The 12,667-nt window shown below is 36.1% G+C and overlaps 2 protein-coding genes across 2 annotated transcripts; both read right to left on the reverse strand.

Annotated features, from left to right (window-relative positions):
• Positions 1–2,565: 2,565 nt before the first annotated feature.
• Positions 2,566–6,511, reverse strand: LOC147535420 (CAAX prenyl protease 1 homolog). The gene is made up of 14 exons (XM_086645140.1): positions 6,124–6,511; positions 5,715–5,862; positions 5,530–5,614; positions 5,285–5,380; positions 5,058–5,123; positions 4,819–4,917; positions 4,504–4,617; positions 4,246–4,356; positions 3,982–4,044; positions 3,779–3,871; positions 3,512–3,625; positions 3,236–3,307; positions 3,087–3,152; positions 2,566–2,972 (listed from the first exon to the last, which is right to left on the reverse strand). Exons 1-14 carry the CDS (start codon positions 6,152–6,154, stop codon positions 2,856–2,858), a joined length of 1,275 nt encoding a protein of 424 aa, XP_086501266.1. The 5' UTR covers positions 6,155–6,511; the 3' UTR covers positions 2,566–2,855.
• Positions 6,512–6,703: 192 nt separating this feature from the next.
• Positions 6,704–12,441, reverse strand: LOC147535421 (CAAX prenyl protease 1 homolog). The gene is made up of 17 exons (XM_086645139.1): positions 12,245–12,441; positions 11,601–11,748; positions 11,401–11,485; positions 11,222–11,317; positions 11,058–11,108; positions 10,760–10,954; positions 10,461–10,559; positions 10,193–10,312; positions 9,932–9,994; positions 9,745–9,834; positions 8,519–8,632; positions 8,173–8,244; positions 7,788–7,853; positions 7,534–7,647; positions 7,382–7,441; positions 7,202–7,279; positions 6,704–7,053 (listed from the first exon to the last, which is right to left on the reverse strand). The coding sequence occupies exons 1-17, from the start codon at positions 12,276–12,278 to the stop codon at positions 6,898–6,900; spliced, it is 1,641 nt and encodes a 546-aa protein (XP_086501265.1). The 5' UTR covers positions 12,279–12,441; the 3' UTR covers positions 6,704–6,897.
• Between the last annotated feature and the right edge of the window lie 226 nt (positions 12,442–12,667).

Here is a 12,667-nt window from a genome sequence, read left to right on the forward strand (position 1 = left end):
AATTGAAATTGACAAACTAGTTATCATTTGAGTGTGGATTCCTTGTTCCTCTCTGACTTGAGACAAACATGGAAACAAATTTAAATAAATAAATTATCTTTGTAATTTATGAGGACACAAGTTATATTTTTTTTTTGGGTTAATTCTATTTTGCCCCCCTAAAGATGACCAACTGACTAAAATGATCCCCTAAAGATGACCAGCTTCTAATTTAGTCCCCTTTTTCGTTTTTCCGTCTTTTGTTCCGTTAGCCGTTACTGATCTTGCATTTTCTTACCTAAAATACCCCTGCTCATAACTTTTTGGCAGCTGAATTTTGTGCCAAGAGTAATTATGATTTATCAAATCAATTTACCTTTCCAATGTTCAAAATTATTTTTTTCTTCTCTCTCCCTTCTCATCAATTCAATTTTATCTTCCTTCCCTTCAAACACTCTCCACAAAACCCCCAAATCTTAATTAAAACAACCAGAATCTCTTGGTAGACCTTGTTTTTTCAAAAGTTTTGATGGTTCAGCTGGATGAGAATGGGATTTAGAGGGTTGTGGGTATATGGGTGAAGTGTGAAGTATTGGTGGTGGCAGAGGATTATGATCTGGCATGTTGGTGGGTACTTATCTATTATAATAATAAGAAGTTTTAGATTGGGTTATAGTTGGATGATGCTTTGGGGATGAAATTATTGAGAAGAGTTATTGATGATGATGATGATTTTTTATCATGACTGGGTGGTGAGAGCAGTTGTTCTTGAGATTGTAAAACCAAGCATTGGGCATTATATCTGCTAATATGAACTTATACTTCTTCCTCATTTCACTTTTGAAAAGAAAAGGCAAATGAAACTCAATTTAACAAAAGGTTGAATCTGTCCTTCAACATCTGCTATGATTCTCTCTGTGCCCTGAACTTTATATTTCAGGTTCTGGAGTCTAATTCAATCTAATATATGCTTATTAGCCAGGAGTGATGAGAATTCTGATGGCGATGCTTATAGCGAGAGTGATTAATGATGAAGAACATAGTCATCGAGGCAGCAGGAAAATGAGAAAGTTTCCAATGAATCTGATCTAGACCCGGTTCAACTTTTCAAGAAATTGAAGAAGCAATATTACCATTTGAGTACCTTTCATGGAAAACCACTGTCAGGACTAATTGAATTTTGGGCATGAGCTATATAGTTCAATTTCTCTCTCTAGTTTCCCATTAAAATTCTATCTCTCTCTAACCTTTATCACATGGTGGTGAGATCATAGAGGAACTTCAGCTCGTGTTTTTCTCAATTTCTTATGAATTTGTTCATCAAGAAATTATGATTTTGAGAAGAAATAATTGTAGTAATCTCCATTCTTCATGGAGAATTACTTCATTTTGGATTTTTCTTTTAGTGATTAAATCTTTTTTTTGGGCTTAATATAGATGGGATTTTATTACTTTCATTCAAGTACTCTGTTCTTAGTGATCCTTTAATGGTTTTACAAAGTTGGAATTATGAATATCAAAACCCATGTTCAAACATTTCTCTCTCAAGAAACAAATTCATTTGCAGGTAATCCGGATCTGTGTGGTAAAATTCTTAAAAACCCATGTTAGATTTCATACGAAGATAAGCAAGATTGATTTTCTTAAGAGAATGAAATTGCTTTGTCAACATCAATTTTAGAACACAAAAAAGTAAATTGATTTGACTAATCTTAATGACTCTTGGGACCACAAAAATTTCCACCTGACAAAAAGATATAGATAAGGGTATCTTAGGTAAGAAAATTCAGTTCATTAACAGTTGACGGAAAAATTGACGGAAAAATAAAAAAAGGGGGCCAAATTGGCAGCTGGTCATCTTTAGGGGGCCATTTTGGTGAGTTGGTCATCTTTAGGGGGCCAAAATAGAATTAACCCTTTTTTTTTTTTTTGATGAAAAACACAAGTTATATTTTAGTAGAAGCAAAAAAACAAGAAGAAGATAAGGAGCTCTAGCAAGTGGGCATAATGTCTTGAGTCAAGTTACTGTGTCATGTCCTTGTCAGTTTTAGGTTTGCTTCTGCATCCATCTCTCTCTCTCGTTTAGATTGGGTTGAATTGAGTCATCACCCGACTAGCAATAAAATTACAGCTGTGTCGAATGGACTACCAGAAAACAAATGGTGGTACGAGGGGTCTCCGCAGTAGTTACACCATTGCCAGCTGTTTTCAAGCCGAACTGAACAACATTCAACTCGACTCAGTTGGAAAACCGATCGATCCGATCTTGGTTTGGTTCTGCGTTTGGTAACCGTCCAAGCCTAACCGACCGAACTCAGTCAAGTAAAATCGAACTAGGCCGAATAAACTGGCTGAATCAGTGATGATTTAACCAAACCACCATTGATTGGTTTGGCTTTAATATGAACCTAATGTTCACCCCTAGCCCCATCAGATAAACGAGTCAGACATTGCAACTATTCAGAAATTTGACCCAAATCAGCACAGATAGATTTCAAGTGAGATATCAGATCTGACTTTTAGAAAATGTCTGAAAGTTCAACTGCCCAAACCCCATATTTGACGATTCCTAATCTGACAGTCAAATAGGTGAATCATAAGAAATACTATAAACTACTGATTACATAGGACTGCAACTTAAAAACAGATTGGAGTTTGATTCAGTTCTAGTTCTGAATACACATACACAACCATCTCAACTTGGAACAAATAACCCTAATCCTCTACCATTGTTTAAACAAAATCAAAGCTCAGTCCTCTTATAGCTTAAAACTTGATCTGCAGAGAGGACATCTCGTAACTAGTGAGTTTTAATGTGGGCGGTAAATTCAAGGGTTGTGTCGATGAGATGTTAGAAATGTCTCCTGTTCTTCTAGTCAATCTTCCTTCTTACTAGAATCATCAAGGGCGGATAGCCTTTCGACGAGCGGAGGATGAGAGTAATGGTAAGCAGAGTACCATGGATCAGTGTTCATAGCCGACTTATTTTCTTCCTGATAACACCAATGAGAAGAGCTAATATCAGCACCGAAAGGACATAAAGGCGTATAACTTCACGTGTTCTTGGGATCAAGGTACAAGGACAAAAATAGAGATATCCCTCTTACCTGCAGTTTAATTAGGCCTGCTTTAAGCTGTGAGGCATAACCAAGCTTCTTTGCGAAAGCATCCGCCTAAAGAGAGAGAGAAACGAGATTAAGAGAGAGAGAGAGAGAGAGAAACAAAAAAACTTTAAGGAAGTTCTAAGACTTAATACCTGAAATTCAAAAGCTCGGCTAACAAGATTAAGGCCAAAGCTAAGCAGGTGCTGAAGGGGTATTACAGTGTGCTGCAACAAAAGAAATGGAGAACGAAATCAATCGATACTATAGTCTACGTCCTTAGGGTCAACATCTTCCATGTGGGACTATTCTCGCATTTGTCATAATATATGAGATAACAAAGGAAGAAAACACAGATTATCCTCTTTTGTGGTAGGACTGAAGTTCACCAAGCTCGTTCTCACTTTCCATCATAATACATTAAGAAATACCTGAAATAAGATGAGTCCAATGAGCACTGGCTGAGTCTCAAACCCGAAACTTCTAAAGAGATCCTTCGAGTTTCGCACAAGAGTATATCCTCCAAATTGCAGTAGTGTAAGTATCTGCATCATGATGTTCGATAAATATAAGAGAACACTTTCGTATGAAGTCCCTTAGCATGATTACTATAAGAAGCATCGGAAAATAATAATAGACTAATATAAAGATTCTCGATAATTTTATACAAATTTCGTAAGGTTAGTCTAGGATTGTACCTGGACAGTCACGAAGGTAAACATAGTGTGATTAAGTTTCCAGTGACCCAGTTCATGGGCAAGAACTGCGACAACATCATCCTCATTGTCGCACTGTGAAGTATCACATATCGTATTAGAGAAGTGAAAATACTTAATGACTTGACATCAGAATAAGGTTATGCCCTTTGCACTAAAGAAAGTCACTGGTTAAGGTTCCAGACCTGTTGAATCAATGTGTCATATAGCACAATGCGCTTGTTCTTGAAAAAACCGTACATGTACGCCTGGAATAATTCATAAAGGGGATCAGTACTTAGCATATCTATTGAACACATTAAACAGACAAATCAGCTTGTATAGTACTCGCGAGCTTTTGGCTCATCTTTGTACAAAAAGGAAATACATGTGAGATTTGAGAAAAACACAAATGGAATAACGAAATAATTTAAATATACAATATGCAAAAACGCAGAGTTTGAGCTCACATTGCTATGGCTTGATCTAGTAGATCCATCAACAACAAAAAGCTTCTTCAACGGAAACTTAAGGGATGAAGCAAGATCTTCAATCTTTGTTCTAAGTGTTCCATCAGGTAACTATTTGAATCAGCATCACCAGCAAAGAGAAATGAACCGTTCATTAGTTACGTCTTTGAACAAATACTTTCGGGTATTATGATTCTATCATGAAAAAGATATAAACAATAACGCAAAAAAATTATAGTAAAGCATTCAGATACTCACTGGAGTAAACTTGTTAAAAAGTGGCGCAATTAGAATAGGATATATAGTCATCATCACAAGGGATAGAACAAACATGAAGCCCCATAGATATATAGCCAAGTATGGACCTCCTTTCTGCGGTAATAAAGATCAAACCAGAAGACTTCACAACCAAATTGCAAATAACTAAGTTAAAGAATAGACAATAGTTAAAATGAGCAAACTCTTTCATCATATACAATTGTAATAGAAAAGAGGCCTCACTTCAACTACATATCTTGCAAATAAGAAGAAATAGTTAAATGTGGGAATAATAGTAAATGATTTTGTTGATACCTGCACAATGAAAATGATCGCAGCAACAATTGGTGGTCCGAGTATGATAGAAAGGGCAATCGATTTGAGCATGTCCTTGAAAAATACCCATATTGTTTGCTGCAAAAGATATACATGGAAGCAACACAGTTAAAAAAATCAAGTCGTGGTATTATGGTTGATCCCATAAAGAGTATGGAAAATTTGAGATGTGTGTTTAGACAAAACCAAGAATCATTAGACAAAGTACAAATACCCACTTTGTTGAAACCGTGGCGTTCCTCAATCACAAATGTGGAGTACAATGAGAATGGAAGGTCAGTTATCTGTATACGCACAAAATATAAAATAAGGTGTCAATGTCAAATGGTGGCGGATAGCCAATTGCCGAGCTATAAAACAAATGCATAAAGTACTATATGAATAACAAACAAATATATAAAGGATTCACAAAAACAAATATAAAATGTAGTTGTGGTAGACGCACCTGTGACCAGATCATAATAACCCCTAGGAATGCAAGGGTATGGATTATTTCATTGTCTGCATTAAGGCCTAAAGAGACCACAAAATTCCCCGATTTCTGCGGATAAAAGCTAAAATATAAATAACCATTTTGAGAGAAATAGTGTGGTTGTGGGTGCGTGGGTGTGTGCTGGTGTGTGTGTAGGTGTGCGCGCGCGCGCGTGTGTGTATGGGTATGAGGAAATTCAGATAACTCGAATGACTAACCTCCCAAATCCAAGGCAATACGCGAAAGTACAAAATTGCAACATTAATGAGTATGTTCACAGCTTCATGAACAAAGTTGAAGTTACTGAAATGTATTACAAATGATAGTATATCAGCAATTCAGAAACCCAATGACTCATTTGATATATTTGAATCACAAAGAAGAAGAAGAAAAAACATCAAACCTTTTGTCGATGCTATAAGCCCTAGCCTTCTCAAATTTCTCTTGAGTAACAACTCCTTGTAAGGGTTTTGGAAGTGACGGAAGTTTATGAGCAGAATGTTGTCGTAAATCCAAATACGTCTCAAAAATATACACCACAATCATAACCCCTATCAAAATAGAAACAACTTTTTTTAATCAAACTCAAACTGATTGATGATATGATAATATGAAGGGGAAAAGAAATAGGGTTTCATTTTTTGTTTCTTTATATTAGTAAAAGGGTCATAACCCTAATATCAAATTCATATGAAAACCTTGGAACTTGTTTAAGATCGAAAACTAAATAGATGAAGAGTAAATCAATTCTATCAAATCAAAATGAAACGAACAAGAATAGTAGCCGAAGAAAAGGTGAGGATCTAAAGTACCAATAACAGCTTCTAGGTAAGGAAACGCCATTTCGTACTCAGCCGAGAGAGAGAGAGAGAGAGAGTTTATGTGTTTATGTGTTTCGGACTATGGAAGACAGAAAAATCAAAATACCATTTCTATAGATTTAAGATAGGAAATCATGGCGGCTGAGCCGCTGAGTTATCTACTAGTCTAATAAGTTTTGTAACGGGGTAACTTAAGGAAAACCGATATACCAGCAACAAAACCGGTTTCCTCTTGAACATAGATAGACTCAAAGCGGCAAAGCCTAAGGAAATTACCCGTTATATCCAGATTTTTGTTTTTGTTAAAAGCGTTACATCCAGATTGGTCAAGAGGGTGTAGTAAAAAAGAAAAACCCCCAAAAATCTTACTCCAGATCTCTTCCAGAAGATTACAGAATATATTAATTTTAAGTGAATTTAGGACGAGTCGGGTTTAATATAAAGATAAAAACATAAACCACCGGTAAATTTAGACATTAACAACACGATATAGCCGACTGGGTCACCCGATAGATCCGCAGCGGCTCAGTCCAGTATATTAATACTTACAGTTTGGTTTTCCACATCAAAATGGACCAAATGAAAGTTTTTATTAACCAGAATATAGCTTGCAAAGAAAATGACAGGAAGGGAAACGTTAGAAATTACATTTTGTTTTCCTCAGTTTTATTATGTGGAAGTGTCCTCAGTTAGGAACTGTATCAAAATGTTTGGGTAACTTCTGTTTCATGTAGTAAGTAGCAAGAGAGTATGAATAATACAAACTTAGCCTTTGTTTTTAAGCTTTCTCTTTGATTTCTTCGGCAGTAGTTCGTCTCCTCCGGCAAGCCTCGCCAACCTCTCAGCGATATGGGGATGAGAACAATAGTAAGCCGAATACATTTTGTCTACTATGTTAATACCCAAGACATCTTCCTTGTGCTGAAAATTCATTATCAACAAAACCTCATCTCAGTACCAATTTAGAAAAGAATCATAAACACAAAAACCAGAAGAAGATTAACTTGATGGGATGAAACATATCAATAATGAGAGTATTTGCTGGTGAAACGTTTTCAAGACTATATACCTGAAATTCGAAACTCGGGCTTAAGAGATTTTTGTGGCTCTGTAACCAGTGCTGAAGGTCTGTTATTGGTAAACTGCCCTGTAAAGATTATAGAGGGAAAAAAAATCAGAAGATTAACTTACATGGGTTGAAACATATTGGTACTGAACATACGGTAGAGAAACGTTTAAGGCTAAATACCCCAAGCGGATTATTATCAACGTCAAAGATTAAGAAGTGCAGAAGGGGTACTATACTACGCTGTAACCATTGAAAAGAAAACCTTATCAGCACACTATACAGAAAGAAAAGAACATAGAATTTTACGAACTATGTATATTTTAAAATAGTACCTGAAATAGAAAGTGTTCAATGGTTAGTGGTTGAGTCACAAATCCGAAACTTCTAAAGAGATCCTTTGATTTCTCTTCAGAAGGATATGCTTTGAAGTGCGATAATTTTAGTTTCTTCACAAATACATGAACAGTTGGGTGCAAATTAGGAGATTTTGAAGAATTCAGAATAGGATATGTAACTCCCTGGTATTGTGATCCATAAAATCAAAGACAAACGAGACAAGAATAGTAGTACATCATAAACATCTCACCGTTTCTTTTATAAGGAAGGCTTGAAGTTCCACACTGTAACCAAGACGCTTTGCATAATCATCTGCCTAAAAGATATGAAATGAAGAGAAGTCTAAGAATTCGCAAGTGTTGAGTTCAGAGGAAGCACTGGAACATGACTAAGCATTTAAAGTTAAGGTAGTGTTTGTTTTTTTTCCAAGTCAGTTCTGAAATATGACTCGAGGCCTAAATTGACTCGAGTCAGTGTCTGTTTCTGTCTAACACGTTTGAATTGCTGATTTAGGTTGATTTTGGGTCCATTTGAGTTAGACACGTTAAAAGGTTGAGACATCGAGAAAAAGCAAACACCACCAAAGACTTATTAAGAGATACAATGCATGAAAGTGAAGAAGTAAGCATGAATACCTTGAATTCAAGAGACCGGTTAATGATATTAAGGCAAAATCTCCCAACGGAACCAACAGGGACCATAACCATCTGCAGAAACACAGTAGCAGTGAATACAATAATGCTTGAGGACATGTCTATGTTGCAAGTTACCTGGTCTCAATGTGCATTACTAATATGACATGTACTCAAAATTAAGAAATTCAAGCCCCACAAGTTTCTACAAGAACTACATAGTTTTACGGACACCCACAGAAGCATGGTTAAAAGGTTCACCTATCTTGAAGTTTTATGGGTTAAGACATTAAGCTATTAAAGTGCCTTCGAGTCCAATTCAGGATATAACTGTAAGAGAAAATAATACCTCAAAAATGACAAGTCCAATAACTGTTGGTTGTGTCTCAAACCCAAAACTCTTAAACACGCCTTTTGAATTGCTTAGAAATATGTATGCTCCAAATTTGAGAAAGACCAAAATCTGAATCATAAACACACTGATCAAATGATAAAAATTCATAAGATGAAAAAATTGTAATTAGACGTGATCAAATGTCAAGATAAGTGCCTCTCTGGTATGTGTTTGTATCAAATGATAATCCAAAACCTAAACAAGGAAACATTTTGCCACTTCAACAACTTTTACACGTTACCACTTCAGTTGTTATGGTATGTTTGACAAGACATGCCAATGGCAGCTCTGTTTGCAACAAGCATAGACATTTTGAAAATAAGGTTGGGGTGTGGGGAGAGGGGAACAACTGGGCCACTGCAGGAGCATTATAACAGATCGGATGAGAGGATAACTTGGAAACTGCACCTGCAAAGGGATGTAAATGACTGGAAATGGAACAACTGAATATCCTTCAAGGGGCGCTCTATCTTAAGACGAAGATGAGGTGAATTGGATAATCGGGGAAGAAGACGCTTTGCTGGTGAAAGGGTGCTATGCCAGGATGAAGGATGGGGAATATGGGAATAGCCCTTGGGTCAGGGGTATATAGGGAAGACAAACTCCAACCAGAGTGTGATTCTCGATGCGGGTGGCAATTCTTGAACAGCTCCCAACCATAACTCATCAAAGAAGTTGGAAACAAGCCTATAGATGCTGCATGTGTCAAGAACAGGCAGAGACAGTCAACCACCTATTGCTACATTTTAGGTGGCAGAGGAAGTATGGAACTCTTTGTCCACTCATCCGACAATGCAAACCATTCATATATTCGAAGTAGAAATCTGAAGTGGGGCCAAACAGAGGCAGTGATGATTGTCTTTGTAAATTATGTTCAAACTTCGAAAAAAAAGCCAATAAAATTATGTTCCGATGAACTGACCAACTAATGTATTTCCCTAACAGTCTGAACAAGAAACCAGATTCCTGGATTGCTACACTTCCATCATGGCACGAACGTAGTTTTTTTGTATACCATTCTTCATAAAGATAGTTGAGCATAATAGAAAACATATCATGCAAATCAATTAATGTTGTCGGGAAGAATATTGGTCTCTGAGAATATGCTAGTTAACTCACTCATCTCATTGCAGGGAGAAAGTATTACATATTAATTCTAAATAGTAGCGGTTGTGACATACCTGGGTAGCGATGAACGAATACAACTCATGATTCAATTTCCAATGCCCCAGTTTATGAGCAAGAGCACCCTCAAGTTCGTCATGGTCGTGCTGCAAGAGTGCACGTATGAGAACAGATCCACTAATCAACCCCCAAGTGTTTTAGGATTTCATCATAAAAAGGTTATTTTTCCAAATGGTTCCAGACCTCATCAATCAAAGTGTCAGGCATCACAATAGTCATTGCATGGCGAGTTCCAACAAAATAAACCTGTCAGAAATTACATGAGGAGTTAGAATAAAACATGCCCAACTTTCATACAAGTATTTCAAGATGTTATTGAAAACATAAAAAGAATGATAGTGTATAAGATTTGACTTAGAACCTCCATAGTGATGGAATCACAAAAAGAATGTAATGTGAAGCGAAAAAACAAAGGAAATAAGATATGTAAGTAGAGAGTGGTACCTCCACATTGCAATGGTCTGAGTACCGCCCTTGTGTAAAATAATGATGGATATATCTCACTGGAAGCCCAACAGACTTAGCAAGGTTTCGTAGGCGTCCATTGCACTCTGGATTTGGAAGCTATTTGACACATAATTCAAATATTCATGTCAACAAGTTAGGTGAATATACAGGATAGAAATGTAATAACCGGTTAACAAGTACAACTAGACTTAATGGATATAGATAAACCCTACTAGTTAATTCAACATTCGCGTGCAACAGTTACCTGTGAGTATGATATACGATGTGGAGTCATGGTTATCTTCGTTATGGAAATATAAAAAGTTATTCCCCAGAGACCAAGAGGCGAGTACCAACCTCCTTTCTGCAGCAAAAAGGTTACGACACCATCAAGACACTGTTAATACCACGGATTCACCGGCAAGTAAACCAAAAGTATGTTAATGAAACAAAGCGAGATATGAATGAACAATCTCTAATCATGGGAATCACATTTTATAAGTCGCTACAGGAGCTTTACCTTGCAATTAGAAACTAGATTTTAGTAAAAAGAACATAGAATACCTGAATCCCGTAAATGATTAGAGCAAGAACTGGCAGTCCGCAAATGGTATGCAAATAGATTGACCTGAGCAAATTCTTATTGATTTGTCTCGAGTCAACCTCGCAGTCTATGTAAGGGATGCTCGACGTAACTGAAAATAAGCCTCTGAACTGCCGTTTTCTTTCTTTACCTTTGATTCGACCTCGTCTATTTTTCTGAAAAGATGCCAAAGGGATAAGTCGAGTGATAAAAAATAAAAACAGATCTACTCCAAGGTATGAACCTTTTATAATGATAAGAACCAGAAGAAGAACGCACTTGGCAGGTAGTTACAGTTAATACATAGCCTAGGTATAGCCAATCAATCATCTGTACATAGAAATGAAAATAAGCTGTTCATTTAAGTCGATAAAGGAATTTATACATCAGAAAACAGCCTCTAAAGGGCAAAATGCAGATTATTAGAATTTTCATATCTTCACCTGCCACAGAGTAAAGTAACCAGCTCCAAATACAATGGAGTGAAGTGTTTCATCATCTGAATTAAGGTCGTTATACTCCAGAAAACTTCCCGATATCTACAGAAAGAATAAGAGATTCATAAAAAATGCACAACAGAAAAGAAAAGAAAACGCATTGATCATGAAACCAAATGACTGACCTCCCAAAACATTGGCAAGAAACCAGTACTCAACATGGCTAGGCCAATCATTGTAGTCAAAGTTCTATATACGGAATTGATTTTGCTGAAATGTGTAAATGTGTATCAGGAAGCAGCAAACTAATCTGAATGTTCCACAATAGGGATTATACGAACTACAAATGGTTAAAAATAGTAAAGTAGCAAACAACAATAAGAACCTTCTATGAAGTCTATAAGTCTGATATTCCTTAAGATCTTCTTGTTTGATCACAGGCTTCAAAGCTTTAGAAACGAAGTGCTGTTTAAGAGAGTCTTGATATTTTGATTCCAGTACTGTCTCCCAAAAATACACCACGCACTTAATTACTGCAAGATTATAAAAATGATGATTAGAATCTTTAATTTCTTCACATTTCAAGATGATTTTTATCTGGAGAATTCAAAGGAAAGAAAAACCAAACTGAAATTAAAATGATCACGAGGAGTTCTTGAACAAATAAGAATTCTTAGACAATCAAACAGATAGAAGAAGGAAATAGAATCTCAGTAAATTATTATTGAACAAGAAAGAATAAATCGATAGTCCAAACTGATTCAAATCATAATGAATGTTCATTAAATTGATATAAGAACTTTCTGTTTCTGAATAATTCACTCCAAAAACTAACAAAGACTACCGGATTTCCAACAACAAACAAAGATGAAGCTCAAACTTAGATTTCTTGAACAAATTAACAACACTTAAGGTAATCTTATTACTGATTCAAAGAACTTATCAAAAATCGGAAAATATACTTAAGAATTCAACAAATTTAGTGAGAATCAATGAAGTTCAAAACCTAAAAGAAGAAAATCTACTTACCAAATAACGTCTCCATATACGGCAACAGCATCATTTTCAGTCGAGAAGACGAGAACGATAGCTTCAGCAAGAACAGAAAGAGAAATCTAGAGAGAGAAAGTCTAGTTTAGAGAGAGAAAGTCTAATTTAGAGAGAGAAAGTGCGGAGAGAGATCTGTTAGTTTTAGCGCGAATTCGAAAGTTGTGGAACTCTAAAACAGATTTTATAATGGAAGCGTGTTAGTTGTAACGTTTTTTTTTTTTTCTTCTGAGGGTAAAACTGTAATAAAGTAAAAGAACGGTCGTTTCGTACGTCACTCTATCTGACTGACACCTGCCTCTCTATGTACCCCACTAAAACCCTCAAGGAGTATAGTATCATTTAATCAGCATTCAGGAGTACGCTAATCCCAATTCTAACCTTTTAGGCGGGAAATCCAGATTT

The sequence above is a fragment of the Eschscholzia californica genome, unplaced genomic scaffold (genome assembly GCF_041429995.1).
Source record: "Eschscholzia californica isolate CP2 unplaced genomic scaffold, dmEscCali1.0.p SCAF_6, whole genome shotgun sequence".
In the NCBI taxonomy this organism is placed as follows: Eukaryota; Viridiplantae; Streptophyta; class Magnoliopsida; order Ranunculales; family Papaveraceae; genus Eschscholzia; species Eschscholzia californica.

Bases quoted from the DNA above. Each gene is read 5' to 3' on its own strand.
- LOC147535420 (XM_086645140.1), bottom strand. From the start codon at position 6,154: ATGGCGTTTCCTTACCTAGAAGCTGTTATTG. The intron at 4,045-4,245 runs GTGAGCTCAAAC...GAATTATTCCAG, and splicing joins CTAGATCAAGCCATAGCAAT to GCGTACATGTACGGTTTTTT. The intron at 3,308-3,511 runs GTATTTCTTAAT...CTTTTGTTGCAG, and splicing joins TTGGACTCATCTTATTTCAG to CACACTGTAATACCCCTTCA.
- LOC147535421 (XM_086645139.1), bottom strand. From the start codon at position 12,278: ATGATGCTGTTGCCGTATATGGAGACGTTATTTG. The intron at 11,486-11,600 runs GTTCTTATTGTT...TACACATTTCAG, and splicing joins ACTTATAGACTTCATAGAAG to CAAAATCAATTCCGTATATA. The intron at 9,995-10,192 runs GTACCACTCTCT...AATTTCTGACAG, and splicing joins CAGACCATTGCAATGTGGAG to GTTTATTTTGTTGGAACTCG.